Genomic DNA, 25,951 nt, shown 5'->3' on the forward strand with positions numbered 1-25,951 from the left:
TTTACTTCTTCCATCTTGTTGTGTGTTGTTATAATCCCCCAAAGGCATCTCTTATGTCCTGAGTGCCTAAGGCGGGTTGGCAAACTGCCACTCTCCTGCGGCGAGTAGTCATTGCCTCCAGGTGACCACCTCATGATGCTAAAATACAAGCCGAATAGGCAAAAGGATGGGCAAAAGGAAGAACGTCTTCACAAAACATGTAGTTGAATATGATAGCCATGTTCAAATATATAAAAGGATGTCACATAGAGGAGGGAGAAAGGTTGTTTTCTGCTGCTCCAGAGAAGCGGACACGGAGCAATGGATCCAAACTACAAGAAAGAAGATTCCACCTAAACATTAGGAAGAACTTCCTGACAGTAAGAGCTGTTTGACAGTGGAATTTGCTGCCAAGGAGTGTGGTGGAGTCTCCTTCTTTGGAGGTCTTTAAGCAGAGGCTTGACAACCATATGTCAGGAGTGCTCTGATGGTGTTTCCTGCTTGGCAGGGGGTTGGACTCGATGGCCCTTGTGGTCTCTTCCAACTCTATGATTCTATGAACTATAGAATCTGGTGGTACACAACGCAGTGGCAGCCACTGACTTGGACAGCTTTAAAAAGGGGATTAGATGAGAATCCCCCATGAAAGACTAGCAAAAGCTACTAGCCGTGATGGCTACATGCTACCTTTAGTATTAGAAGCAGCCTCTGAGTTATCAGCTGCTGGAGAAACCCATGGGGAAGAGCAACCTGCTTGTGAGCTTCCCAGAGGTGTGTGGTTGAATCCTGCGTGTAACAGGATGATGGACTAAGTAGGCCTTTGGCTTGATACAGCAGGATTCTCCTTATAGACTTAAGTCTTGCTCCTTGAGGCCAGCAGTACACCACAGGTGACTGGCCCTGGTCTAATGGGTGGGGCACGTAGTAAAAACTTGTGGACTAGTAACCTGCAGGTTCGTTTGCTAGCTGCCCATTCTATCCGTCAAATTGGCACATCAGAACACCCAAACCAAGCCTCCTAGTAGCTCAACCTAGCCCATGTCTTGCTGCTTGGGTATCACGTTGCGTATCGAAACAGAAACACAGCGAAAAGACATGGGGTTTCACCCCAATTACTCCAGTCTCTTGCACAAGCGATACTTGCCTTCGGAAGCTGCTGGGTGATCCTGCCAATGTTCTGTCCTTTCTTTCCAATTATAAAACGATGTAACCAGGCTGGGGCGGTTACTTCAGCTACCATCACACTCTTCGCCTGGTGGGGTGAGAGAAGAGGGAGAGTTTTGTGGTCAAATCACAGTTTCCCAGATTTCAACACGGGCACCGCTGTTCTAGCGCAGCAATGACTGCGTTCTGTCTCTAGGTGCCGCCATAGTACCGTTTCAAACATCCATCTCAAGTCGCAATGCTTAGCATCCCAGGGAGAACAGGGTTCGAATCCCCACTGAGCAGCGTAGCTCACTGGGTGACCTTGGGCCAGTTGCCATCTCTTGGCCTAACCTACCTCACAGGGTTGTTGTGAGGATGAGATGGGGAGGGGAACCATGTACAGCACCTTGAGCTACTTGCAAGAAAAAAATAGTGTATAAATGTAATAATACTCAGCTCAGAGAGGACTGTCTCTCCCCATACAAACCAACCCGGACCCTGTGCTTGTCATCCGAGGCCCTTTATGTACACACACAAAAAACCCCAAGAGGTTTGAAGGGTGGTAACATGAGAATGGGCCTTTTCTGTGGTGGCTCTCTGATTGTAGAGACACAGAGACACTCGCCTGGTGCCATCTTTAGGTGCCTGGCAAAAACTTTCCTCTTTATCCAGGCCTTTGGGCATTAAATAATCTATGGCCTGTTAAAGCTGTGAGTGGGTGGGTGGGGAACTGTAATTGCGATTATTTTGTTATTATTATGACTGTTATTATGCTTTTTATTATGTTTTTATCAATGCTCCATAAAATGTGTTTTTAATGTTGTACACCACCCTGGGATCTTTAGATAAAGGGCTGTATAAAAACTGAATAAATACTAAATACAGTTGTACCTTGGTTCTCGAACGGAATCCATTCCGGAAGTCCTTTCGATCTTCCAAAGCATTCGGAAACCAAGGCGCGGCTTCCGATTGGCTGCAGAAAGCTCCTGCAGCCAATCAGAAGGCATGTCAGATGTTTGGCTTCCAAAAATAGTTTGCAAACTGGAACACTCACTTCCGAGTTTGAGGTATTCATGAGCCAAAATGTTCAAGAACTACGCTGTTCGAAAACCAAGGTACGACTGTAAATAAATCCCAACACAGGTCTAAAACCTGTGATAAAAGAGAGACCTGGTGCAGTCTCTTGAACGGCACCATTATTTTTCTTTTCCTCCGCTAAGAAAAAGCTAATTTTGGACAGAGACGGGAGGGGGGGAGCAAAGAGCCTCCTATGAGAAGATTACTCTCTACAGTTGCGTAAGACAATTCCCACTAGGTCAGGGGTCTGCAACCTTTAAGACAAAAAGAGCCACTTGGACCCGTTTCCGAAGGGAAAAAAACTGGGAGCCGCAAAACTCGTCATTATAAAAATAACTTTTTGTCACTTTTTTATTATTTCTTTGTTTGACCCCTCAGAATTACTCCTCCTCATAGAAATAAACGTTAAATTAACAAGTTACCTTTTTGTGTGTGTGTGTTCTTCACTCCCCTTCAAAACAGTGACCAGCGTACATGCCCCTTTTCAATGCAGTGACCAGCGTACATGCCCCTTACAATGTAGCGGGCGGGCGGGCGGGAAGGTGACGTCGGGACGGTGCGTGACTAACGCACGCACTGCCCTCATGCGACGTCACAGCCAGTGCAGCGCCCGCCACAGTGGGGAGTGTCGGGGCGCACAACGCGCCTCCTCCCCTCGCTAGTATCTGCCCCGGAGCCGCGGCAAAGGTGTAAACGAGCCACATGCGGCTCCGGAGCCGCGGGTTGCAGACCCCTGCATTAGGTGCTTTTTAAGACCTACATGGTTGTAAGGAACAAAACAAAAAAATCTGATTACATAAACTTGCTTTAAAAGAAATGGTAAAGGCCTTTTTTTTTTTTTTGCAACAGCAATAAAACTGCCAAGCCACTACAGATGCACCTTCTTGAACATCCTTAGTGGTGCAGTCAAATCCCCTCTTGGTGTTCAGGTGGCCCACATGGTCCAAACTGCGCATAAAGAGGACCAGGCGGTCCAACACAGATGCTCGGAGCCCTTTACCTTGGCGTAGACCTGAGTCAGAGCGGGACCCAGCTTGTCGGGCTCCCCTCGGAGGATGATTGTTTCCGAGCTGCTTTCCAGGGGTGGCATCTCTACTGAGACTCCGGTGGCTTCCAGGATCTCCTGCAGGGTGTTGCCTTTGGGACCGATGATGTACTTGTGCTGGGACTTCTTCACCTCCACCGAGATCGTGGTCGTCTTGCGCTTCTGAGAGAGGAAGGGGAGGGGAGCAGCAGCTGCTTCACAGCATGGAAACGGGCAAAGGTGCCAAAAGCCTCCCGGCACGCCCAGAGAAAAACAGCTACTACCAAACCTTCCCCGCTCATCCAGCCAAACCAAGTTGGGGCGGCTGACCGCACTGCACTCAGGAATAGGGTAAAAATTAGGGCTGCAGCATTTATCCTGCAAATGGGGTAATGGCAGCCCTGTAGGTGCTGTGTGCAGACTCCAGCACCAATCAACCCCACCCAACATGGACCATGGGCCAGGGATGATGGGTGCTGCAAGCCAGAAACATCAGAAGGATCATAGAGTGTCTTCACCACATCGTTCAGCCTGGACACTTGAGGTCCAGCACCGAGGGCCTTCTGGCGGTTCCCTCACTGCAAGAAGTGAGGTTACAGGGAACCAGGCAGAGGGCCTTCTCAGTAGTGGCGCCCACCCTGTGGAACGCCTTCCCACCAGATGTCAAGGAAATGAACAACTATCTGACTTTCAGAAGACATCTGAAGGCAGCCCTGTTTAAGGAAGCTTTTAATGTTTGGTGTTTTTAATATTCTGTTGGGAGCTGCCCAGAGTAGCTGGGGAAACCCAGCCAGATGGGAGGGATATAAATAATAAAATTATTAATTATTAATTATTAATAATAATAATAATTATTATTATTATTATCATGGGCTCCCCATCCCTACTTTATCCTGTTTAATGGCTCATAGGAAGTTATAAGCATTCTGGTGTCCCTGATTAACGAGGGGGCAGATTTTTCTCCTGCACCTTGCAAGCGCCGTTTTCGAAGGTGGATTCCCTCCAGTCAACAGGGAGGAAATGCTTTTAAGAGGATTTCTGCTGCAAAACACATGCAAGTTCTCAAAAAAGGGGGGGAATGTTTCTTTTTTCTGCTGCTCCTTTGCAAATTTCAGCAAGGTGACGGCCCCAAATCCACCCATTTCATGTAGAAAGTGCATGTAGAAGTGGCCACTGATTTCTTTAGGGCAGGTTTTTGCCAAACTGGTGCCAGCTAGATGTCTTGGCCTGTCATTCCCATCCGCCCCAGGCAGCGCCGGGACCACCTGCACTCAAAGGGGCTGCTTGATGTAGCTGACACTCCCTTTCTTACAGAAACTGCCAGCTAAAACGCTAAACAACAGAGCTCTCTACAGATCTGGTGCTTCCGTCAAAGTGCCGTTAAGGCCGCCTTTTGCAGGGACAGGCAAACCCACCCACCTTATCCTCGTAGATCTTGCGGATCCGCAGGAGTGCCTGGGCCACCGGCTCCTTCTCGCCGGTGATGATGATCTCATCTTTGTTGACGCTGGGCGGTGGGATGTTGATGCGAGCCCCAGTCTCCTGCATGATCTCCTGGACCACCTTGTTGAAGGCTCCAGCAATGAAAGGGTGGAAGGCCTTCTCCAGGTTCAAGCGCTCCACGGCCCGCTTATCCTGGAACACAAGGGGAAACCTGCTGATCCACGTGAAGAGGAGCAACTTCTGCTGGATCGCAGGCTGCCCTGGCCTGGTATATCCAAAACCTGTGGATCAAGTCTCAGTTCTTCACTATTCATCCCCTCTCCTGGAAATAATGGGGAGGCGAATTGCTCACCGTATGCTTTCCCCTTCCAGTCAATCACCCAAGACTGATTTATTTTCCCCACTATGAGCTTCCTTTTGAAGAAGGGAGCTGGGACACAGAAGCTCCTGTCCATGAAATGGAGTCAAGGCCAATACACAGAACCCGGAGAGCAGCCTTGGCTGGATCACACGAAAAGCTAATCTATTCTACTTAGGCGTTCTGGATAAACGGTATCGTGCATCAACCTGAAAACTGTGAGATGTATCATCACTGAAGCAGTCAAATGCAACATTTCCTGTTGCCCAGAGTAGACACACAGGGGGATGTTACTCTATCCAGGAGGACTTCCTGTCACACCTGTCTGAAGCATCCTCCCCCTGTATGTGACCAGATAGATGGGTATGACCCTGGCAGAGCCTATAAAAGGGCTAGTCACACAGCCATCTTCCTCTTTTGCTCTTTCCTTAGAGAGGATGGAAGCCACAAGGTAAAAAGTCTGAGGTCAAGCTCAGACTTCTTTTCTCTACAAATTTTACTGTAACCACAAGATAAAGCCTGTCTTCAAAATACTACTGTGGACTGAATGTAAGTAGGCTTTACTCTTATTTTTAATCAAGACTGCCGTGTTATTATTATTCCAGAGGGAAATAAAAGGGGAAACTTACCAGGAACAAGATAGACTGGACAAGCCAGGCTGGATTGCTTGGCTTAAATGATTCTAACGAATCCATCAACAAGCTTCGAGCCATGTGCACAGGAATGTGCTCTGCTGCTTGCTCACTAGCGTGAGTGAGGAGGGATAATATTTAATCAATACATGCTCTCCTACTTTCCTCAACATTCCCACAAAAATAAACGCAAATAGCTCAGCATCCTGGTTCTCACAGTGGTCAACCGGATACCTATGGGAAGTTTGTAAGCAGGACCAGAATGCAGCCAGGAATGGGTACCTCCGAGGCAAACCGTCTCCGACAGCCAAGGAGAAAGATAGCCATCATGCCTAGTACCCCTTCCTAGCCTTCCCAAAATACCCCATTGAAGCTGGTATCCCAGATTTAGCAATTTAGCACCATATTGTGCCTTGCATAAAACCCCTCCACGTTGTGTCTAGAGCCGCAAAAATTCCAGATCTTCTGTTGGGCGGCTTGCTCTAGCCATGGAATGCAGCGTGCCAGAGTCCACTGCAAAAACCTACTCACTGGTTTTAAATCGAAGAGAAGCCGTGAGGCAGGCCATCAGAAGTCTCTTGCGCAACTGCTTCCCACTCCCACTACCTTCCGCCTTTGGAGGTAAAGGGTGGGGAGTTGTGACTCTTTCCCACCTGCTCTGCCGAGATGAGTAAGATCTCGTGCCGCGCTTTCTCGATGCCTTCTTTGGTGCCCGTGATCTTGATCTGGTTGCTGGGGTCCTCAGGCCGCGGGATGTTGATCTTGGTGGCCGTCTTCAGCTCGAGCTCCTGTAGTTTCTCGCCGTTCTTGCCGATCACAAAGCGATGGTGTTCCTTGGGGATTGTGACAGTAGCTGAAGCCTGTGGAAAGGGGAGAGGACAGCGGCGTTGCTGGGTTTTCCAAATGCAGTTTTAACAAGGGCTGGCTTGATATAGAAACACAGGGAGCTGCCTTACTCATTTGTTACATATATATACCACCCTTCATCAAAAGACCTCAGGGCAGTTTGCAGAATAATAGCTGCTTGCAGGAAAGCGAGAGGTGCTGGGGTGGAGGGAGACGCACTTTGGGGCGAAAGGGCTTTGCACGCACCTGGGTCTGAAGCCGAGCGACTATTTCCTTCCGAGCTTTCATGACGGAGTCCAGTTTGCCGGTCACCATGATGGACAGGCCCTGGTCCTTGGCCAAGGAGAGCTCAATATGAGCCCCGGTCTTCTGCATGATGTCCACGCACACCTTGGCCTCGTCACCTTCTCCGAACTGGCTGTTGTCCTTGTAGCGTCGCTCTTCCAGGGGGACGTGAAACACCTGCCAAGGAAGGAACACCTCAAGGGCCAGGTCTATATGCCGCAAAATGTCTATTTCCAAATGCAAAAGCAGTTAATGCTGGACCGGACCAGAAGGCCCATCCAGGAAAGAATCTCGCTTCCCTCTGTGCCCACCAGGCATTTCCTGGTAATAAGCCCACAGACTAGGCGCAAATGCCCCCGTTGTCCTCCTGCACATGGCATGGGGCAGTGCCTCAGAACATGGGGGGTTCTGTTTAGCTCTCAGCCCGCCAATGGCTACTTGCAAACATCTATCCTGCATAAGAGCCAGTGTGGTACAGCGGTTAAGAGTGCTGGACTAGAACCTGGGAGACCAGGGTTCAAATCCCCGCTTGGCTGTGAAGCTCACAGGGTGATGCTGGGTCAGTCACTCCCTCTCAGCCTAACCCACCTTGCAGGGTGGTTGTGGGGATTAAAAGGAGGGGCAGCAGGAGAACCACGGCATCCACTTTGAGCTCCACAGTGAAGTGAGATATAAAGGCAATAAATATGTGCAATCTGCTTTCAAAGCCAACCGTGGAGGGTTCCACATGTTAATATAAGTGTAGCATGGAGCAGTTTCTCTTGCTTGCCTCTCCCTCCATTTTCAATCTACTTAGCTGGATGAATGCGAGTTTTTTTAAAACATACTTTTCAAGTTTGTACATTTCACTAATTTTACAGTCATTTTGACATTTCAAAGCTTGACTTCCTTTCCCCTCTTTCTGCGGTTCCTTAAATTTTTAATATCTTCTGCATATCCAAATTAACTTGATTTGCTCATTTACTCATCTTCTTTAAATACATACTCTTATGAAGCTGCAGGTTATTACAATAATCCTGCCAATGTTCTTATCTGTTTACAATTTATCTGTAAATATTCAATAAACAGTTTCCATTCTTTTATAATAAAAGAATGTTATCTTGGTTTCTTATTCTTCCAGTAAGTTTCGCCATTTCTGCATATTGCGTAAGTTTTTGTATCCATTCTTCCTTTGCTGGGACATCAAAAGGCCCATCTAGTCCTACATTCTCGTTATTGCAGCGGCCAACCAGTTACTACTAGGAAGCCTACAAGGAGCTACCGTGAGTTGGAAGGGGCCATGAGGGTCATCTAGTCCAACCCCCCGGCAATGCAGGAATCCTTTTGCCTAACTGGGGCTCAAACCCACAACCCTGAGATTAGGTGTCTCATGCTCTATCAACTGAGCTATCAAGCAGGATAGGAGCACAACAGCACTCTCCTGCTCATCCTCTCTGAACTGGTACCTAGAGGCCTCGGATACTGGAGGCGAGACAGAACAACCATGACAATGCTCTCCTAATAAGAGAAGGATGCATGGAGGCTTTTTCGCACAGTCGCTGCCAATCCTTTGCCTAGCGTACATCCAAGACACTGGTTTTGAGCGAGGCAACACAAATACTTCAGTTCATCTTTACCGCTTCCAAGTTCGAAACCATCTTTCTAGGTCTGCTGATTACAGTGGTGCCTCGCAAGACGAAAAGAATCCGTTCTGTGATTCTCTTCGTCTAGCGGTTTTTTCGTCTTGCGAAGCAAGCCCATTGACGGATTAGCGGATTAGCGGCTTATCAGATCAGCTGATAAGCGGCTTAGCGGCTTAGAAAAAGGGGGGAAAGGGGAAAAAACCACCCGCAGGAACTCGCAAGACATTTTCGTCTTGCGAAGCAAGCCCATAGGAGATTCGTTTTGCGAAGCACCTCCAAAACGGAAAACTCTTTCGTCTAGCGAGTTTTCCGTCTTGCGAGGCATTCGTCTTGCGGGGCACCACTGTATTTTGGCTACGCATCCAACAATGAGATAAACACTTCACAATTAACATCCCCCATAGGGAAGCCTCCCTCCCTCCCTTGCACGCGCACACACACACACACACACACACACAAGGTATTCTGCAAAGACACGCCAGCAGCTGAAGTGGAACTCTCTCTGCCCTGCCTCTGCACACTCACCTGGGTGATGACAGAGGATTTGATAGGCCGGATTTTGTTCCATACTCCCGTAAGCTCACTGGACTTTTCCCCGGGGGCTCCCTTTTCTGGGAGTGGCGGAAAGGCTTCCAAGTAAGTGGGGATGTAGGCCTCATCCTCTGGGACACCACCTGCCCAGCAGACAAACATAGAAAGAGACAGCAAGATCACACACGGGAGTGGGGGGGGGGGGGGAATCCTGGTTTAGAGAAGGGATTGTGCAGGCAACAGAGAAGACACACCCAGGCTTCTGATCAAATTACTTTGTGGACTAGAGACCACTTAATCAGATGCATCTACTCTATATTTTGGAAAGTTGTCCGTTCACTGTGCATTTGAACCCAGCGACAAAAGAGGCAGCATCTCAAGATGCTGAGAAAATGAGGATGTTGTTTTCAAAACAGCCCAATGTCGTTTCAGCCACTTATTGCCTGAAGGCGCTTCTTCAGGGGTCAAATTGAAGAACAGCTTGCAGAGTTCTTGCCAGATGTATCTCCTATTCACACAAATTTGCAAATATCTAACAGATATTATCTCCTAAGGCTGTTTTCTCCATGTGACCCCACCCCCAAAGGAAGCATTGAAGTACTTCAAAAGCTTCATTTTCACAGCATCTTGAGATACAGGTTTGTTTGGGGGTTCATTTTGGATGCTCTCTGGTTTTTGTGGGGGTGGGGAGGGGGGGGTTTCTGTGATCCATTTGGACACCAAACCTTGCACAATGATTCCCAAGATCAATGAGCAGATTTTCATCTATGCTTGGATGCAATCGTACGGCACTTTTAATCAATAAGGCAGATGGAACCTTTCAAAACTGCACTGATTTTTTTGGTTTGTTAGAATTCCCAAGCAATGCCTGCAAGTGAAGTATAAACCTCAGTTGGCAGGAGTAAATGCAAAGTGTGGTGTAGAGTAAAACAAAAATTAAGCAGAGAGGTCCACAGGGGAATGAAATGCAAAGCGGATTGTGACCATCATGCCACAAGCTTGAAATATATTATGTAAAATAAGTGTAGCCGGCTGTTTACAAGCCAATGTTGCTGATAGCACAAAGCGCCCTGCCATTGGTTAGCCAATAAGGCGCTTGTAGTGGGATAAGAAGCCATTATTTTGATTCAATTCACAGGTGATAGAACTGAACTTTTGACAAGCTCCAATCGAGCAACTTCACCCTAGAGTTTCCCTTCTGAATGTCAACTTTAGGGCCAGTAACAAAAGCGTCCCAGGAAGAGTGAAAGTTTCTTCTACCGGTGTCTGAATATTTACCTTTCCAGAGCATGTTGGTTTATCAGTTCCGCCAGTGGATTCCACTCTAGCTTTTACCCAGCCTTAGTTACCCATCAACAAACACGCATCTCATTCATTGCGTGAGCAGCAGCCTCACGACACACCCACACCAAACGATTCCTGCCCATCTCACCTCGTGTTTCTTCATCCCTCAGCCCGCTGCGGTGCTCAGCAAAGCTTTCGGGTGTTAACACTGCTACCGAGCTCATAGCTTCAAACCCAGATTTGCGCGTTTCCGGTATTCCACTGTTGGAGTGATGAAAGAGAGAGAGAGTTGGCGAAGCTATTGTGACTCCTTTATAAAGAGCGGCCACATCACTGAAGTCAGCCTGCCAATAACCTGGTCCCTCCAGGTGTTTTGCTGGCTGGGGCCGATGAGAAATGTAGCCCAAAATATCTGGGTGAGCCCGAGGTTGCTCTAAGTGCATCGCTCACCTTAGATCAACCATGTATTATTATCCAATGTTCTTAGACTTCCCAATACCAAATGAGCCATGCCTGAACAACAAACTCATCAGCCCAAGGCTCCCCCTTATATCTCACTACCAACACAACCAGAGAAAAATGGGATTTTTTTGAGTTGCGCTGCCCCATTTGTGGTGCTACTCAGGCATCAGGCAAAATATTTTTTTTGCTTGTGGAGGATGCCTCAGAATTTGAAATGCTCTGTCCTTGCCAAGTGTCAGCTGTTGTTGCATCAAAGCAACAAGAAGAGTCAAGCAAAATAATATGGGTCCCCTGTCCCTCCACTCAGAATGGTAGTGGAGGAGTGAAGGAAGCTATTTTAAATGAGACTCGGAGGATGTGATCTGTTTCAGGTTTGAGGGAGGATGCAACCTCAGCTCCTATTTTCTTCCACTTCTCCAAGGCAATCACCACAGTAATATTGAGGCATGAGAAACAGGCGCCATATATTTTCAATTTTTGAATTCTTAAGCGTTTGCATGAGCTGCATTAATCGCTCGCTGGATGGCTTATTTCCGCTTTACTTTAGGATGACATCGACGGCAATGTCATTTGCTAATTTTTAACTGTTGTGCTCAAAGTTGTTAATATAAATATTTCTATATTAAAGTGGTTTGCGGCAATAAAAATATAAAATCATACAATAAAACCTTAAAATTGTTTTTAAAAATCAATTAACTATTGTGGAAGAATGTATTCTTAATTGCCTGTGTAGGCCTGGAGGAATAGAAGCTTTTAGCAGGTTTTTTAGTGTTGCTGGAAAAGCGGCAGACACATGTTAAATCAAACCAAACACATGCACAAATACATTGCCCACCCCATGGCGCAGTTGGGAAGGATGCCCCCATGCTTTCCACCTTGGCAGAGGCTCCCAGCAATCCCGGGTCCCCCTGTTGCACCTCACTCTTCCCTTTTGCTGGATGCGAGCGGGAGACTCACCTGCAAAATGGTCAAGTGCCAGAAGGGTCCGTCCTGAACGAGGCTACCTGTGGCGCTTCAGCGTGACGGCTGCTTTGGTCCTGAAAGAAGGATTAAGCGCTGTCAGGAGGACCCACTTACGAACAGGGCGAAGGGAGCCCCTTCCGCCTGAGCTTAGAAACAAACTCTTCAACACAGCCCTGTGCCGAAACGCAAGGTAGGTTATCCCTGCAAACTGTGACCAGCTGTAAGCAGTATAAAAATGAAATTAATACTAATGCTAATACATTTTACCATTTAAAAATGGCGCCTAGACATTCCATTGTGGTGACAGTAACACAGGTTTAAGGTGCCATTTGGCAATTAGCTTATATATCTGAGGTTCTAAGACAGTGTACAGAGAGAAAGAAAAAAAAGAGAGAGAAAGGGATATCTGCTCCATTTTGGAACAGTTTTTTTTTAATTAAATCATTTTTGTTTTTAGAAATATAAAATTTTAACAATCCAAATGCTTATTCATATATAGACATTACTTTGAATCTCGAGCCTTCCCTCCACACCCTCGATGGATCCTATTGTCAGCATTTACAACTGTGTATTATTCTATATTCCAGGTGCCAGCAAACTTTTTCAGCAGGGGGCCGGACTAGATTTTTTGGGAGGGGGGGAATGAACAAACTCCTATGCCCCACAAATAACCCAGAGATGCATTTTAAATAAAAGGACACATTCTACTCATGTAAAAACACACTGATTCCAGGACCATCCGCGGGCCAGATTTAGAAGGCGATTGGGCTGGATCCGGCCCCCAGGCCTTAGTTTGCCTACCCATACTATATTCTATATCAATCCGTATGGTCCATAATAATTGTTACATTGCAAGCAGAGTAAAATCTGCTTGCAATGGTCTATTAAATAAGAGATTATAATTTTTTCCCATTCTTTTAAAAAGTTTTTGTCCTCTTGGTTCCTGAGCTTTCCAGTCAGTTTTGCCATTTTTGCATAGCCCATCAGCTTAGCTTGCCTTTCCTCCCTGGTAGGGACTCTTTCTTCTTTCCATCCCTGGGCTAGTAGCATCCGTGCAGCTGTTGTCATGTACCATAAAAAGTCTTTTCTGGTCCCATTTCGGGATAGTTTTATTGTGTTTCATAACTGTAATTCTTTTGCCTGTGCATATAAATCTACTGCAACCTGTCCTGGGACTTTCTGGAGAAAGACAGGTGAGGAAACCTTATGAATAAATAAATAAATGTCAAAGAATACGACCGAGCTCAGTGTCATCTTATACTGCCCATTATATCGAGACTCAAGAAAAGAGCTGATCGAGCCGATTCTGAGGAAAATGCCTCGTAGTACAGATGACACCTATATCAGACACCTCTTAGCTGACAAAGACCCCGAAATCAACAGGCCTGTGGCGAAGTACTGTTACATTGGAACAAGAATAAGACGAGCAATGATGACAGCAACGGAGTTCAAATTGCAAACATCGAAGGAACGATAATAAACAGTAATGACATTTGAATTGAATCCTCAAAACCTTAAAAGTCGAAACCTGGTAAGTACCAATTTTGTGATTTGGCCATATCTCCACTGTTATCTGTAGTACAATAGTACTTATATTGCCAATTTTATTTTATTTTATAAATTGCTTGTTGGTCATTGACCGTATTAAAGATTTTGAATTTGACCGAGCTCAGGTTATGAGGCAGCTAACTGGCAAACGATAAGGTCTGTGGTTTAAGAAAATAAACAGCGGGCCTGCAGGATCAGCCCAATGTCCCATCTAGCCCAGCACCCAGTCCTCATCTTCCCTTCCTGTCCATGAAAAGACGGCTCACAACTTGCAGCAAAGGTGTTTCTTGTGCCCTCGGCTTCCCAACCCCCATTAAGAAAGCGAGGCGGCGGCGGCAGCAGCAGCAGTGCTAAGCTCTATGGGGAGGATTTGAGAGAAATCCTCTTAAGGCAACCGTAAAGGAAGGAAGAAGAACGAACCTCCTTGCACTTGGCAGGGGCTGCTATCACCTCTGTGTCAAAGCTGCATCCAGTATAGGAAAGGTTGCTGCAGGAAGGGAGAGAGATTGCTAGAGAGAATCCCCCCCCCCCTCGGTGCACATGGCCCGTGAACTCCTAATCCCCAAACAGCCTTAAAGCAGCTGTTGCCTCTCACAACCTGACTATCTTTTAGGGAGCTGAATATCACTAAAACGGAATTTTATGCTATTTTTTCCTTCCAAAAAGCAGGAGCCATGCGATGCCAGCCTTTCCAGGATCTTCTGCATTTCGCTATGCAGAACACGCACTTATATTTGGTATTATCTTGTTTCCAAAAATCAAGAATAAAGAGACAGATCGTGTTAGATTGCTAACATTTCTTTCTCTTCTATCTTTCGTAGCTTTAATTTTATCGTATTACGGTAAAAGCTCAATTTTTTTTTTAAAAAAAATATCAACTAGCAGAAGCAGGTATGTTTAACACATTTTTCCCTCTGGGTTGTATCCGATGCTAGTGCTACTCATCACACTTGTAAGAAGCTGCCTTACAGAGGGTTGGACAATTGCTCCATCTAGCTAAATACTGTCTACACTGACTGGCAGTAGCATCTTTAGCAAGGACTCTTCAGACCCACATGGAAAGGCCAGCAATTGAAATTGGGACCTCTTGCATGCAAAGCATGGGCTCAACCATAGAGCTGTGCTATTGGTACAGCCTCAAAGGAATAGAATTGTAGAGTTGGAAAGGACCACAAGGGTCGTCTAGTCCGATCCCTGCAATGCAGGAATCTTTTGCCCAATGGGCGCACTAATACTAATACCCTCCTTTTCCTCCAAAAGGAGCTACGGCTCAGTGGTGGAGCACACAGAAAGCCCCACGCTCATCCCTGATGGCACCTCCAATTTAAAAGACTCCAGGGTAAGCCCTCTTTCTCTGTCCAAGACCTTGGAGAGCCACTGCCAGGCAGTGGACAAGCTAACCAGTCTGACTCTGCAAAAGGCAGCTTTCCAGTGTTCAAAAAATGCACCCGTGATTTCGACGGACGCAGTGAATGCATTTTGGCACAGCTTGAGTAAAGGTAAAGGTAAAGGGACCCCTGACCATTAGGTCCAGTCGTGGCCGACTCTGGGGTTGCGGCGCTCATCTCGCTTTATTGGCAAAGGGAGCCGGTACAGCTTCCGAGTCATGTGGCCAGCATGACTAAGCCACTTCTGGCGAACAAGAGCAGCACATGGAAACACCGTTTACCTTTCCGCCGGAGTGGTACCTATTTATCTACTTGCACTTTGATGTGCTTTCAAACTGCTAGGTTGGCAGGAGCAGGGACCGAGCAACGGGAGCTCACCCCATCGCAGGGATTCGAACCGCCGACCTTCTGATCGGCAAGTCCTAGGCTCTGTGGTTTAACCCACAGCATCACCTGCGTCCCTTAAAGCTTGAGTACAGTGGTACCTCGGGTTACATACGCTTCAGGTTACACACTCCGCTAACCCAGAAATAGTGCTTCAGGAAGAGAACAGAAATCGGGCTCCGGCGGCGCAGCAGCAGCAGGAGGCCCCATTAGCTAAAGTGGTGGTTCAGGTTAAGAACAGTTTCAGGTTGAAAACGGACCTCCGGAACGAATTAAGTACTTAACCTGAGGTACCACTGTACCGCACAGCAAAGTTCAAAATAACACACCACGGGAAGGGTAACTGCACCACAATCAGCCCATGGGTCCACAAAGTATGGATCAAAATTCATAGAGGGCAACATCCCTATTCCAGCGTTGCCTGCCTGCCTCTGCCTTTCAGTCTCTCGGATACCCGAATTCCGCTCCTGGGACACAGCGATCAACCCCACAGATCTGCCTAAGCTAAGCCGTTCATGTGGGGAGAGGCAGTCCAATCCACCACGCTGCCCCGACAAGGACGGATGGGCAATGCCTTCCTACCGCAGCACTGCCATGTTCCCTGGGAACTGGCCCCCGTTTGCCACTCGCCGCCCTGTTGCCGTGCGTCCCCTCTCCCCCCCCCCACCCCAAGCTCTCGACTCTGCACCGCACGGTGACCGAGTTGCAACCTCTTCTCCTTGATGCAATCCGACAGGACTGCGGCCTCTGGCCATCAATAAATAAAGACGGGAGAGAGAAAGAGCTAAAGACGTAAACAAGGAAAGCTGCGGGAGAGGCAGGGGAAGCCCAGCGCTGAACTGCAGGAGCCTGGCCTCCCAAGATGAAAAGAGGACACCCCTGGAATCTACAGAACCAACAGCTGCTTCTTTTAAAGAAAAGTCAAGGCATGGCTCTAGCCCTCAAGGTGTTAAGGAGACACGTGCATCTGAAAGCAAGGGAGATTTCCCCTAGAAGGTCAGGGGACACAGGAAGCTGCCTAATGTGGAGTCAGACCACTGGCCCATCTTGTGCAGTGCTGCCTGCACTGACTGGCAGCAGCTGTCCAGGATTTCAGGTGGGGGTTTCAAGGAACCCTACCTGGGTATGCCAGGGGCCCAAAGCTGGGACCTTCTGCTTGCAAGTGGTGTTAGAAATTAGCCAGGTGTTTTTTGTGACTGGCGCAGGTTCAATTGCAACCACATGGAGATCTCTGGATGACAGGTTAGCAACTGACATCTCCATCTGGCTGGCCCCTCCAGCTTCCTTAAGCAGGTAAGCAGAAGAACTTATGTATTGCATTTATACCCCATTTTCCCCCTGCAAGGATTACATGGTTCCTCCCCCCCACAGTTAATCCTTACAACAACCTTTGAGGTAGGCCCAAGATCACCCAGTCAGCACCATGACTGATTGGGGATTTGAACCCTGATCTCCCAAGCCCCAGTCTGACACTCTAACCCAGAGATTTCCAAACTTTTCATGCTGATCACGCTTTTTAGACATGCATCATTTCGTGACACAGTAATTCAGTTTTACTAGCAAACCAGAGGTTAAACTAACCCCTTATAAGAGCGCGAGGAGCATTTGCGTGACATAACTACACACTGTAGATGACACACTAACGTGTCACGTGACACTCAGTTTGGAAAGCTCTGCTCTAACCACTACACCACACTGGCTCCCTAGAGTCCTTCTGCTATGGGGCAGCTCTATAAATTAAGTACGTAAAGAAATGTGGGGGAAACAAAATGTCACTTAGAGAAGGATCAGAAATATTTTCTTTGAAGACTTAGTTTGTTTTATTCTGGATTGTTTTATTTGAAGTTGTGTGTTGTAAGCCGCTTTGTGGTTTTTTCTTTTAAAATATAAAGCGGTATAGAAATGAAATTAACAACAAATTTCACCATAAAAGGCGCCTAGATAGACCATCGTGGCAACCATAACCTAGGTTTAAGGTGCCATTTGGCAATTAGCTTATACAATGGTACCTTGGGTTAAGTACTTAATTCATTCTGGAGATTCGTACTTAACCTGAAACTGTTCTTAACCTGAAGCACCACTTTAGCTAATGGGGCCTCCCGCTGCACCACTGGAGCACGATTTCTGTTCTCATCCTGAAGCAAAGTTCTTAACCTGAAGCACTATTTCTGGGTTAGCGGAGTCTGTAACCTGAAGCATATGTAACCCGAGGTATCACTGTATATCTGAGTTTCTAACATGACCTTCAAGGCAGGTGCTCTAACACTGAGCTGTGGGGCTATTCATACAGCCGTTCTCTCTGCCTTGCGAAATGAGACCAGAGCGAAGAGGCTGAGTCACAAGCTGACAGGCGACAAGCAGAAAGTTCACCAGGTTGAAGAGAGTGACACCGTATGGGAGAGGAAGCTTTCCAAGCTCCCTGTCCCAAGTGCTTACTGTCTGCAGAAAGTGGAACACCACTGGACAGGAAACGTCACCTGTGTGTTGATTCATGTGTGGGTCTGGTGGGAAAGGAGGGGAGGACAGACATATCACCGGTAGCAAGAGTTCTGAATGAATGAGTCATCTGAAAATAGATTGTGCGCCCTGCCAGCACAAGGGAGAAAAGGGAGAGGTGTTTGCAGGCAGGGTGGAGAACAGCTGCTTCTGTGCAGGCTTAAGTCATCTGCTGTTTTGCCTCTGGTTGAACTTTTCAACCTCCAGCTTCTTGCCCTGCCATCTTGCCTCTCTTACTCCTTCGCACAAAAAGAAAAATAATGCAAATCTGGTTCTCAAAGTGTACCAAACTAAACATTTCTCCAGGCTTCCCATTTCCTGCGCTAGCTGGCCGAATTCTCTGCCAGAGTGGAAGAGCAGCGCATAAAGGCTGCAGGAACAAGCTAGGCCGGCTCCGCTCCAGTTTGATTACAGAAGATGGCTGGGCTCTGGCTTTTAGCCTGGCCTCCAAAGCAGCGCAACTTTATTCGTCGGGAAATCTCTCGTTTACCCGGCTGGCAGCACAAGCAGAGCTGTGCAAACACCAGGAAGGCCAAGAGGACGGCGAGGGCCAAAAGCAGCCGTCAGCCACAGAACGAAGAGAGATGCAGGCCAAGCAAGCGGCTGCTCTCTTTTTTTGGACTCCGGAAAAAACTGCAGCCGATCAAGGCTGTATCGGCGCTTGAGGATAAGCATGAGCCTCTGGCCAGAATGGGGAGCCTCAGCCCCAGGGATCAGTGCAGCTCTCCTGATAGCCTTCCCCCCAATTGTTTGCATGCTCCAGTACCCATGAAATTTGGAAGAACCTCGGGTGGGGGAGCAGGGGGCAGGAGAGAGATGCCTTTCTGAGGTCTTGGCCAGCAAATGGGGCAGGAGAAGGCACATAGCAAAAACCATGGCACTCACTCCTACAAGATGCATAGCTACCAACCTGCAAACGTTAGACAAGTTCAGGGATGGGAAGTCCATCTTTTCGCCATGGTTATTTTTGACCTCCATAGTCCAAGACAGGATGATTCTGAATGCCAGCTGCTGGGGGATGGCAAGGAAGGAAAGCACAGTTGTGCTCAAGTCCTGCTTGTGGGCATCCAATGGGCATCAGCTGGCCTTCACCAGGGACCTAACCTTTAGCATGGCAGGCCCTGCCAGCAGCGTTTCAGCAGGAACCACCCCCCCCCAACTTCTTTCAGATGCTTTCTGAAAACAAGATTATTTAGACAGGCCTTTGCAATATGAGTTTTCTCTTCTTCACCAACTGACAAGCTTTTAGAGATGCTTTTTATTCACTGTGTGCCGTATATCACCTTGACATTTTTTAATGGAGGTGTGGATTACAAATACGTAAATAAAATCTGGCTGGCTGCTGTGGGAACAGAATGCTGGGTTACACTGGCCTTTGACCTGATCCAGAAGGCCTCACCTTACATTCTTAAGACATTAAGCCTGCAAACTGAGAACACTGACTGCCTACCCATCCGCCCCAGACTCCCAGCATACGGTGATAACAAATGGCGCTGGCGCTCTGAGTTGTATGAAGGAAACGGTGCGGACTGTAGGTTGCCCCAGAAGCAGAAGTTTTAATGATGCCCAGTACTGGTAGCCAGGCCTGCCCTGCTCCCTTAAAAGGAGCCATGAACAGCGATTGTCACCCAGACTACAGACCAGTCTCTGTATTCCAAGCTCCAAAATGTCTTTTGAGGAAAGCACCCTCTAAGGGGGGCTGTGCTGCTAACTCTGGAGCAAACGCCTTGGGATCTCATTAACTCCAACTGAAAGTTTCAGAGTGTTTTTCTCGGCCCAATCCCATTGCGCAGATGCGTTCAGGAGTGTTTCTCAATCATTAAGACTAAAGCCGTTGAGATGAGAAGGCATGAGAATGGGTTTCACTTTTGCCAAACCCTAGTCAGCTGCTCAGCGCTAAATGGGCTGGAATACAGTTCCTTCCCCTGTCTTTTACTCCAGCAGCTAAGCAGGTCTAGGTCTGGTTAGTGTTTAGATGCAAGGCTCCCTAGGAACCCTACATACAGTCTTGAGATCCATGGTGGAAGAAATAATAGCTGTGTACTTTTTGAGGCAGGTTTGACCACAGCAGCTTTATTTTAAAAGTGGACCATTATGCAGAGCATTATATTCAGAGGCATACTACCTCTGACCGTGGAGAGAAACATAGCAGTTGTGGTCAGGGTACAAAATTAGCAGGGCACCAGGCGCATTTCGCACCTAAAAATTCTCCATTTGCAAGCACCTCTAAAAGTCTGGGTGCCATTTTTTGCGCCTGGCTGACACTCAAGGATCACTTGAATGTATGTGCTATGAAGCCTCGAAGTATATGTTAAGGATAAGCAATACGTTAAGGAGTTTAGCAATAGTAGAGTGTTTTGAAAACTGAAGTATGGTACCAATGTTTTTATTGTAAACACCAAATGAAACATGCATTCACAATTTCTGTTTAAAATGTGATATTAACAATATGCTTATCAAAATAATAAAAAGTGTTGCCGATCTCCCCAAATGTAGACTAGACCTTCTGTTTTGGAGCCCACAACCGAGGTCCCAGGAGCCACTTGGCTCCTAGCTTTTCTATCCCAGTTTCTAACACTGATGGTGGCTGGTAGCAATTGATCACCTTATCCTCCATCAGCTGGGATACTCTTTTCAAGCCATCCCTCGCTACATCCAATTCCACTGTTTTAATTCGGTGTTGTGTGAAAAAGTACCGTATTTTTTGCTCTATAATACGCACCCGACCATAACACGCACATAGTTTTTAGGGGAGGAAAATCCGTAGGCATGCCACCCGTAGGCATTTCCTCCATAACACGCACAGACATTTCCCCTTACTTTCTAGGAGGAAAAAAGTGAGTGTTATGGTGCAAAAAATACGGTATTTTATTTTTGTCTGTCCTAAATCCTCAGCTTCATTGGGTGGTCCAGGTCCTAGTATTATGAGAAAGTGAGGAAATACATATCCCTTCCCACTTTCTATAAACCATGCTACGCCAGATGTCAACCAATTTGCACAAGACAACAGGTGACTTAAGGAACAGTAAGATACAGGCGAAATGACTGACAGGTCCCAGCTACCAAGTAAGTTGAGGCGGGCTTAAGAAGTGAAAAGGAAGCAACCATATGCGGTTATTGTTCCCCAACGTTGCTGACATAGGACACAGCAAGACACTATACTATACAATAGGTTGAACACTGGCAACCAGTTGCCCTTCTCTGACCTAGAAGCAAGGGAAGGGAACCAATGACCCTTCAGATGTTGTTGGACTCCAAATCCCACCAAGCCCAAGCCAGCATAGCCCAGTGATCAGGGATGATGGGAGCTGTAGTTCGGCAGCAACTGGAGGGGAAGAGGTTCCCCAGCCCTGGCCTAGAGCAAGCCTTCTGACCACGACCAAAGATACCTTCATCGGGGTTGCTAGGCAACAGCACATTGACCACATCTCAACTACTGCAAGCCAGGAAAAAGAGAAAGAGTGGCTGAGGAAGGCATTAAGTGGGATCTTGGGGGGAAAACCATTGCTGAGATGACAACATGAAGCATACTTATCACAGGGCACTCTTTCGTCTTTGATCTGAAGTTCTGGGGCTGCTTCATAGGGTCTTCAAGGAGGAAAGAGTTAGGCCCAGAGATGTCACAAACTGGGGCACAGCTATGACTTACTAGGACTGACCCTTCCTTGTTACCATCAGTCTACTGGGGGGCCCCTAAGGCTGAAAATGACGGACTAGGCCTGCCGAGTTTTCTGGGAAGGGAGGGAGGCTGAAAAAATAGTAGACAATTGCAGAAGTTTCTCTACATAAGGTGGGGTGGGGTCCGAAGGCCTTTGCAATGCCATGATAGGAATTCTTAGGAAAGGGGCTGAAAACAGATTTGACAGCATCATTTTCCCAAGCCCACCACAAAAGACAGTGGTAAGACCACTCACATATTCATAAAAGGGGATACTGTAGAGATGGAAAATGCACAGCAGGGTGGGAGTGGGGTTTCAGTCTGGAAACCTTTCCTCAAGGAGAACATTCGGGGGGGGGGGGCTCCATGGAAAGGGTGGAAAGAAGTTTGTGGAGAAACAGGTGTGACCCTACCCTTTATATAGTAAAATTCAGAGGTTTATATGTACAGCCATATCTCCACTTACACCTCCTGAACCTCCACCAGACAAGCGAGAGGCAGTATAACTGCTTGACCCATTCCAGCCAGGAAAAAGGACTCAAGGGACACAGAGCAGAGTGGGAAGAACTCCAGAGGTCAGATAGAAAGGTCTGGAGGGCCACATCTGAACTCTGAGCCCCAAGGTTCCACACACCTGATGTACAGTGGTACCTCCGTTTACGAACTTAATCCATTCCGGAAGTCCGTTCTTAAACCAAGGCATGCTTTCCCATATAAAGTAATGGAAAATGGATTAATCCCTTCCAGACAATGAAAAACAACCCCCTAAAACAGCAATTTAACATGAATTTTACTATCTAACAAGACCATTGATCCATAAAATGAAGGAAATAATTAATATACTGTACTATAAAATAAATAAGACAGTATTGTCGACTATAAAAATTAAAATGATTTTTTTTTCTTACATGCACTGATGATAGCCATTGTTTGGAGGGGGGGGACTTTTATCCATTTCTGCAGTCATACAATCAACCAGCAGCTGAACTGGGTTCCACAGTGTCACAAAAACAAGTCACAAAAACGAAGACACAAGCCACAGTCACAAGTCAGTCCCGTAAAACGAAGAACAAGTCGTAGTAAAAAAAAATATGAAAAAGCCACACAAACAAAACCGCAACAAAATAGCAAAAACAAAAGCTCCAAATATCACACCTCTGTGTTGTGTAGGTGCTCGGGACTCAACAGCCGACAGACTCAACAGAAAGCCTCAGATTAGCAGCGGGGGACTCAATTTACAAATGGAACACACTCAACAGGAAGCGGAACATGTTCTGCTTCCAAGGCAAAGTTCACAAACTGGAACACCTACTTCCGGGTTTGCAGCATTCTTATTACAAGTTGTCCATAAACTTAGCTGTTCTTAAACGAAGGTACCACTGTACAGGAAAGGGCAACCAATATCACCAGCGGGCTGAGGCACCTTTCCTATAACAAGAGGCTAAAAGGGGAATTGGGGTGTTGAATTAGCAGGCCTCCAGCGTGGCCAACATTGGCTTTCCCCAACCAGGTGTTTTCCAGATGTGGTCTGACTCCCATCACCCCCAGTCAGTATGGTCTGGGATGACAGGTATCACAGTCCAAAAACATCTCAAGGTTGGGGAAAGCTGGCTTACACCATTCTAAAATGAGTGTTGTAGAATTACTGGTTGCCGAACATGGCCCCAGGTCCAAATCTCTGCTTTTGGATACCTTCAAGCGGCGGCAAGCGTAGCCGGAGGAACAAAAGGACCGAAACGCAGGCGTTGTTTTGCAGCCCCACCGCCTGCGATTGTTCATTCAGACTTCTCAAGAACCTTTAATTGGGCTCTGCAGCGACTCTCTTGGTCTCGGAGGGCCACGCAGGTGCAGGTGCTAAAAGCAGCTCCTATTTTCATATCAGTGGGAGTTGCCGTTTCCCCCTTGAGTTGAGACAGAGAGAGCGCTTGGCAAAAAGCGAGAGGTTGCAGAGGTGGGGAGGGAATAAAGCTTTTATTTTGTCTTAACACATTTGCTGGTGTATGTAAAGCCACACCCATTGTACTCTCAGCACTACCATCCAATGACTATGCATTGTCTCTGCCCAGAATTCAATCTTTCTCCCTGTCAGTCATAAGCATGCGCCAGTGGAAGAGCTGACCCCCTTTTCTAGCCAGGTAGCTGAGATATTAAAGCAGGGAGCCAGCAACCTACACCGCTTTGCAGCTGATATCACACAGGTGGAAAGAGAGTTTTGCATGCAGAAGGTCCCAAGATCAATCCTCAACATCTCCAGGATGGACAGGGAAGACCCCCTCACCTGGCTGAAGTTCTGGAGAACATCTGTCCATCGCTGTAAGCAATACAGAGCTACACAGACCATTTGCCCAACTCCATAGAAAGTAGAGCATCAGTCTTGCACAAGGCTGGCCCTGGCACCAGTCCCTGGCATCTCCACTACCAGTGAAGGCAATATTCAACTAGTAATACCAAGGGTCTGACTTGGTAGTTTCCTCTGTTCCTAGAAAAGGGGTCCCCAGCCAAATTTGGGGCTTGGCTTCTATGACTGCACCACCCCACTCCAAAATTACCGAGGGAATGAAGCCCTCGACAGAAATGATTTCCCCACCCTGGTGTTAAAGCATGTCAAGGAACAGTCTGAAAGCAGCAGACGGCACCATAGGGCAGCCCAACATTTGATGGGAGTGGCCCAACTCAGTTTCGAAACCAAGATTTGACTGTCATAGAGGGGACTTTGAGTGAGATGTTGCTTTTTGCTATAACAGGGATGGGGAGCCTGTGGCCCTCCAGATGTTGCTGGACTCCAGCTCCCATCAGCCCCAGTCAAGCATGCTGGGATTGGCAATTCAGCAGCAATCTGGTTAGCATGACTTTCTGGTTAGTGGGGAACTGCAGCCAAGCCACGGTTTCCGCTTCACTCACCAAACCATGGTTTTTCATCCATGAGGTAGGGTTATCCGTCACCAACACTTTCTGAATGGGGCTCCAGATGATTTAGAAATGTGACCACAGGAAGTACGATGCAGTGGCTGGCTTAACCGCACCACCTCTCAAAGCTGCTACTTAAACTTACTTCTTTTTTTGCCCCTCAACAAATGTCATTTGGCGACAGCTCTACCACCCACATCTATTCCCACTAAATCAGGTGAGCACCTCTTCTCATCCCCTGCAAAGATGTGACATCTAAACTAATATTTTCATTGTGTATTGTGCACTGTTAAGGGGTGGGCGGAAAGAGAATTCACCTGATGTTTCTGCACATTGCAAGAAAGGTTCAGCTGTTCTGTGGCTGCAGCAAGCGTAAGCAATTGACCCTGCAGACTGATCAGGAGGCCAAAAGGAACCAAAACCATCTTATAAAACTAATCGCTACACCCTAGTCAGCAGGAGATGGAAGCCAGGAATTGAGATGGGGTCGGACTAGTTAGCTACTGGGGCAAACAAATAAGCAGCAGAAACGACAGCTTTCACTGTGTGCTATAAAAACTGTATTGGATTTTGAATGCAATGTCCAAGGAGCTGGGCCACACAGATGGCCAGCCTGTGACCTAGTCGGCACAGCCAGCCTTGACAGCAGGGATGTGCAGCATGGCTGGGCAGTGACTAGGAGGCCAGATGACCATATATTCCAGGAGAACTCTATAGATTTACTCAGAAGCTTGTCCAGGCTTCCCTAATGGCCCAAGAAACATGCCAGGAAAAGGAACTCCCCCACTACGAGCTACCTTCCACTCAGTGTTAGAAAGTCAAATATGTAAGCTAGATTTAAGAAGCCTAGAAAAATAAGGATAGGCACTAAGCAGGAGAACATTCCACAATTGCGGTGCCACCATGGAGCAGACTCTACCAACTCATGAGAACATAAGGAGAGCCTGTTGGATCAGGTCAATGGCCCATCTAGTCCAGCTTCCTGTTCTCACAGTGGTCAACAAGGTGACTGTGGGAAAGCCACAAGCAGGATTTGAGTCCATGACCACCCACTCCTCCTACGTTTTCCAGCCACTGGTATTCAGAAGCATTGCTGCCTCCAACTGTGGAGGCAGAGAATAGCTATCATGGCTAGAGGGAGCCATTGATATCGTCTTATCCTCCATGAATTCATCTACAGTGGTGCCCCGCAAGACGAATGCCTCGCAAGACGGAAAACCCGCTAGACGAAAGGGTTTTCCGTTTTGGAGGTGCTTCGCAAAACGAATTTCCTATGGGCTTGCTTCGCAAGACGAAAATGTCTTGCGAGTTCCTGCAGGGTTTTTTCCCTTTCCCCCCCTTTTCCCCAAGCCGCTAAGCCGCTTAATAGCTGATCCACTAAGCCACTTAACAGCTGATCCGCTAAGCCGCTTATCAGCTGATCTGCTAAGCCCGCTAAGCCGCTAATAGCGCTAATCCGCTAATGGACTTGCTTCGCAAGACGAAAAAACCGCAAGACGAAGAGACTCGCGGAACGGATTCTTTTCGTCTTGCAAGGCACCACTGTAATCCTCTTTAAAAGACTTCTAGGTTGATGCCCATCACTGCTTCCTGTAGGAGGGAGTTTCATAGTTTAGCTATACTCGGCCATCATTATACACCTTTAGGCGCCAGGCAAAAACGTTCCTTTTTAACCAGGCCTTTGGTTGATCTGATTGACATCTTAAAAGGTAAAGGGACCCCTGACCATTAGGTCCAATCGCAGACTCCTCTGGGGTTGCAGCGCTCATCTCGCTTTACTGGACGAGGAAGCCGGCATTTGTCCACAGACAGTTTTTCCGGGTCATGTGGCCAGCATGACTAAGCCACTTCTGGCGAACCAGAGCAGGGCACGGAAACGCCGTTTACCTTCCCGCCGGAGCGGTACCTATTTATCTAC

The 25,951-nt window shown here is 47.4% G+C and overlaps 1 protein-coding gene across 3 annotated transcripts in view; it reads right to left on the reverse strand.

Annotated features, from left to right (window-relative positions):
- The window catches only part of LOC310691342 (vigilin-like), a 68,024-nt gene that overhangs the window by 21,859 nt on the left and 20,214 nt on the right, over positions 1-25,951 (reverse strand). For 2 of the 3 annotated variants that reach the window (XM_083471086.1, XM_083471088.1), the window contains exons 2-9: positions 11,647-11,726; positions 10,376-10,488; positions 8,938-9,086; positions 6,752-6,967; positions 6,313-6,519; positions 4,646-4,861; positions 3,203-3,409; positions 1,124-1,231 (exon numbers count right to left, since the gene is read on the reverse strand). In XM_083471086.1, the coding sequence (XP_083327212.1) occupies positions 1,124-1,231; positions 3,203-3,409; positions 4,646-4,861; positions 6,313-6,519; positions 6,752-6,967; positions 8,938-9,086; positions 10,376-10,451 (1,179 nt within the window). In that variant the 5' untranslated portion in view covers positions 10,452-10,488; positions 11,647-11,726. Of the gene's footprint in view, positions 1-1,123; positions 1,232-3,202; positions 3,410-4,645; positions 4,862-6,312; positions 6,520-6,751; positions 6,968-8,937; positions 9,087-10,375; positions 10,489-11,646; positions 11,871-25,951 lie in introns of all 3 variants that reach the window. The other variant, XM_083471087.1, reaches the window with a different exon arrangement.

Source organism: Podarcis liolepis (genome assembly GCF_965112155.1).
Source record: "Podarcis liolepis genome assembly, chromosome: 13".
NCBI classification, from domain to species: Eukaryota; Metazoa; Chordata; class Lepidosauria; order Squamata; family Lacertidae; genus Podarcis; species Podarcis liolepis.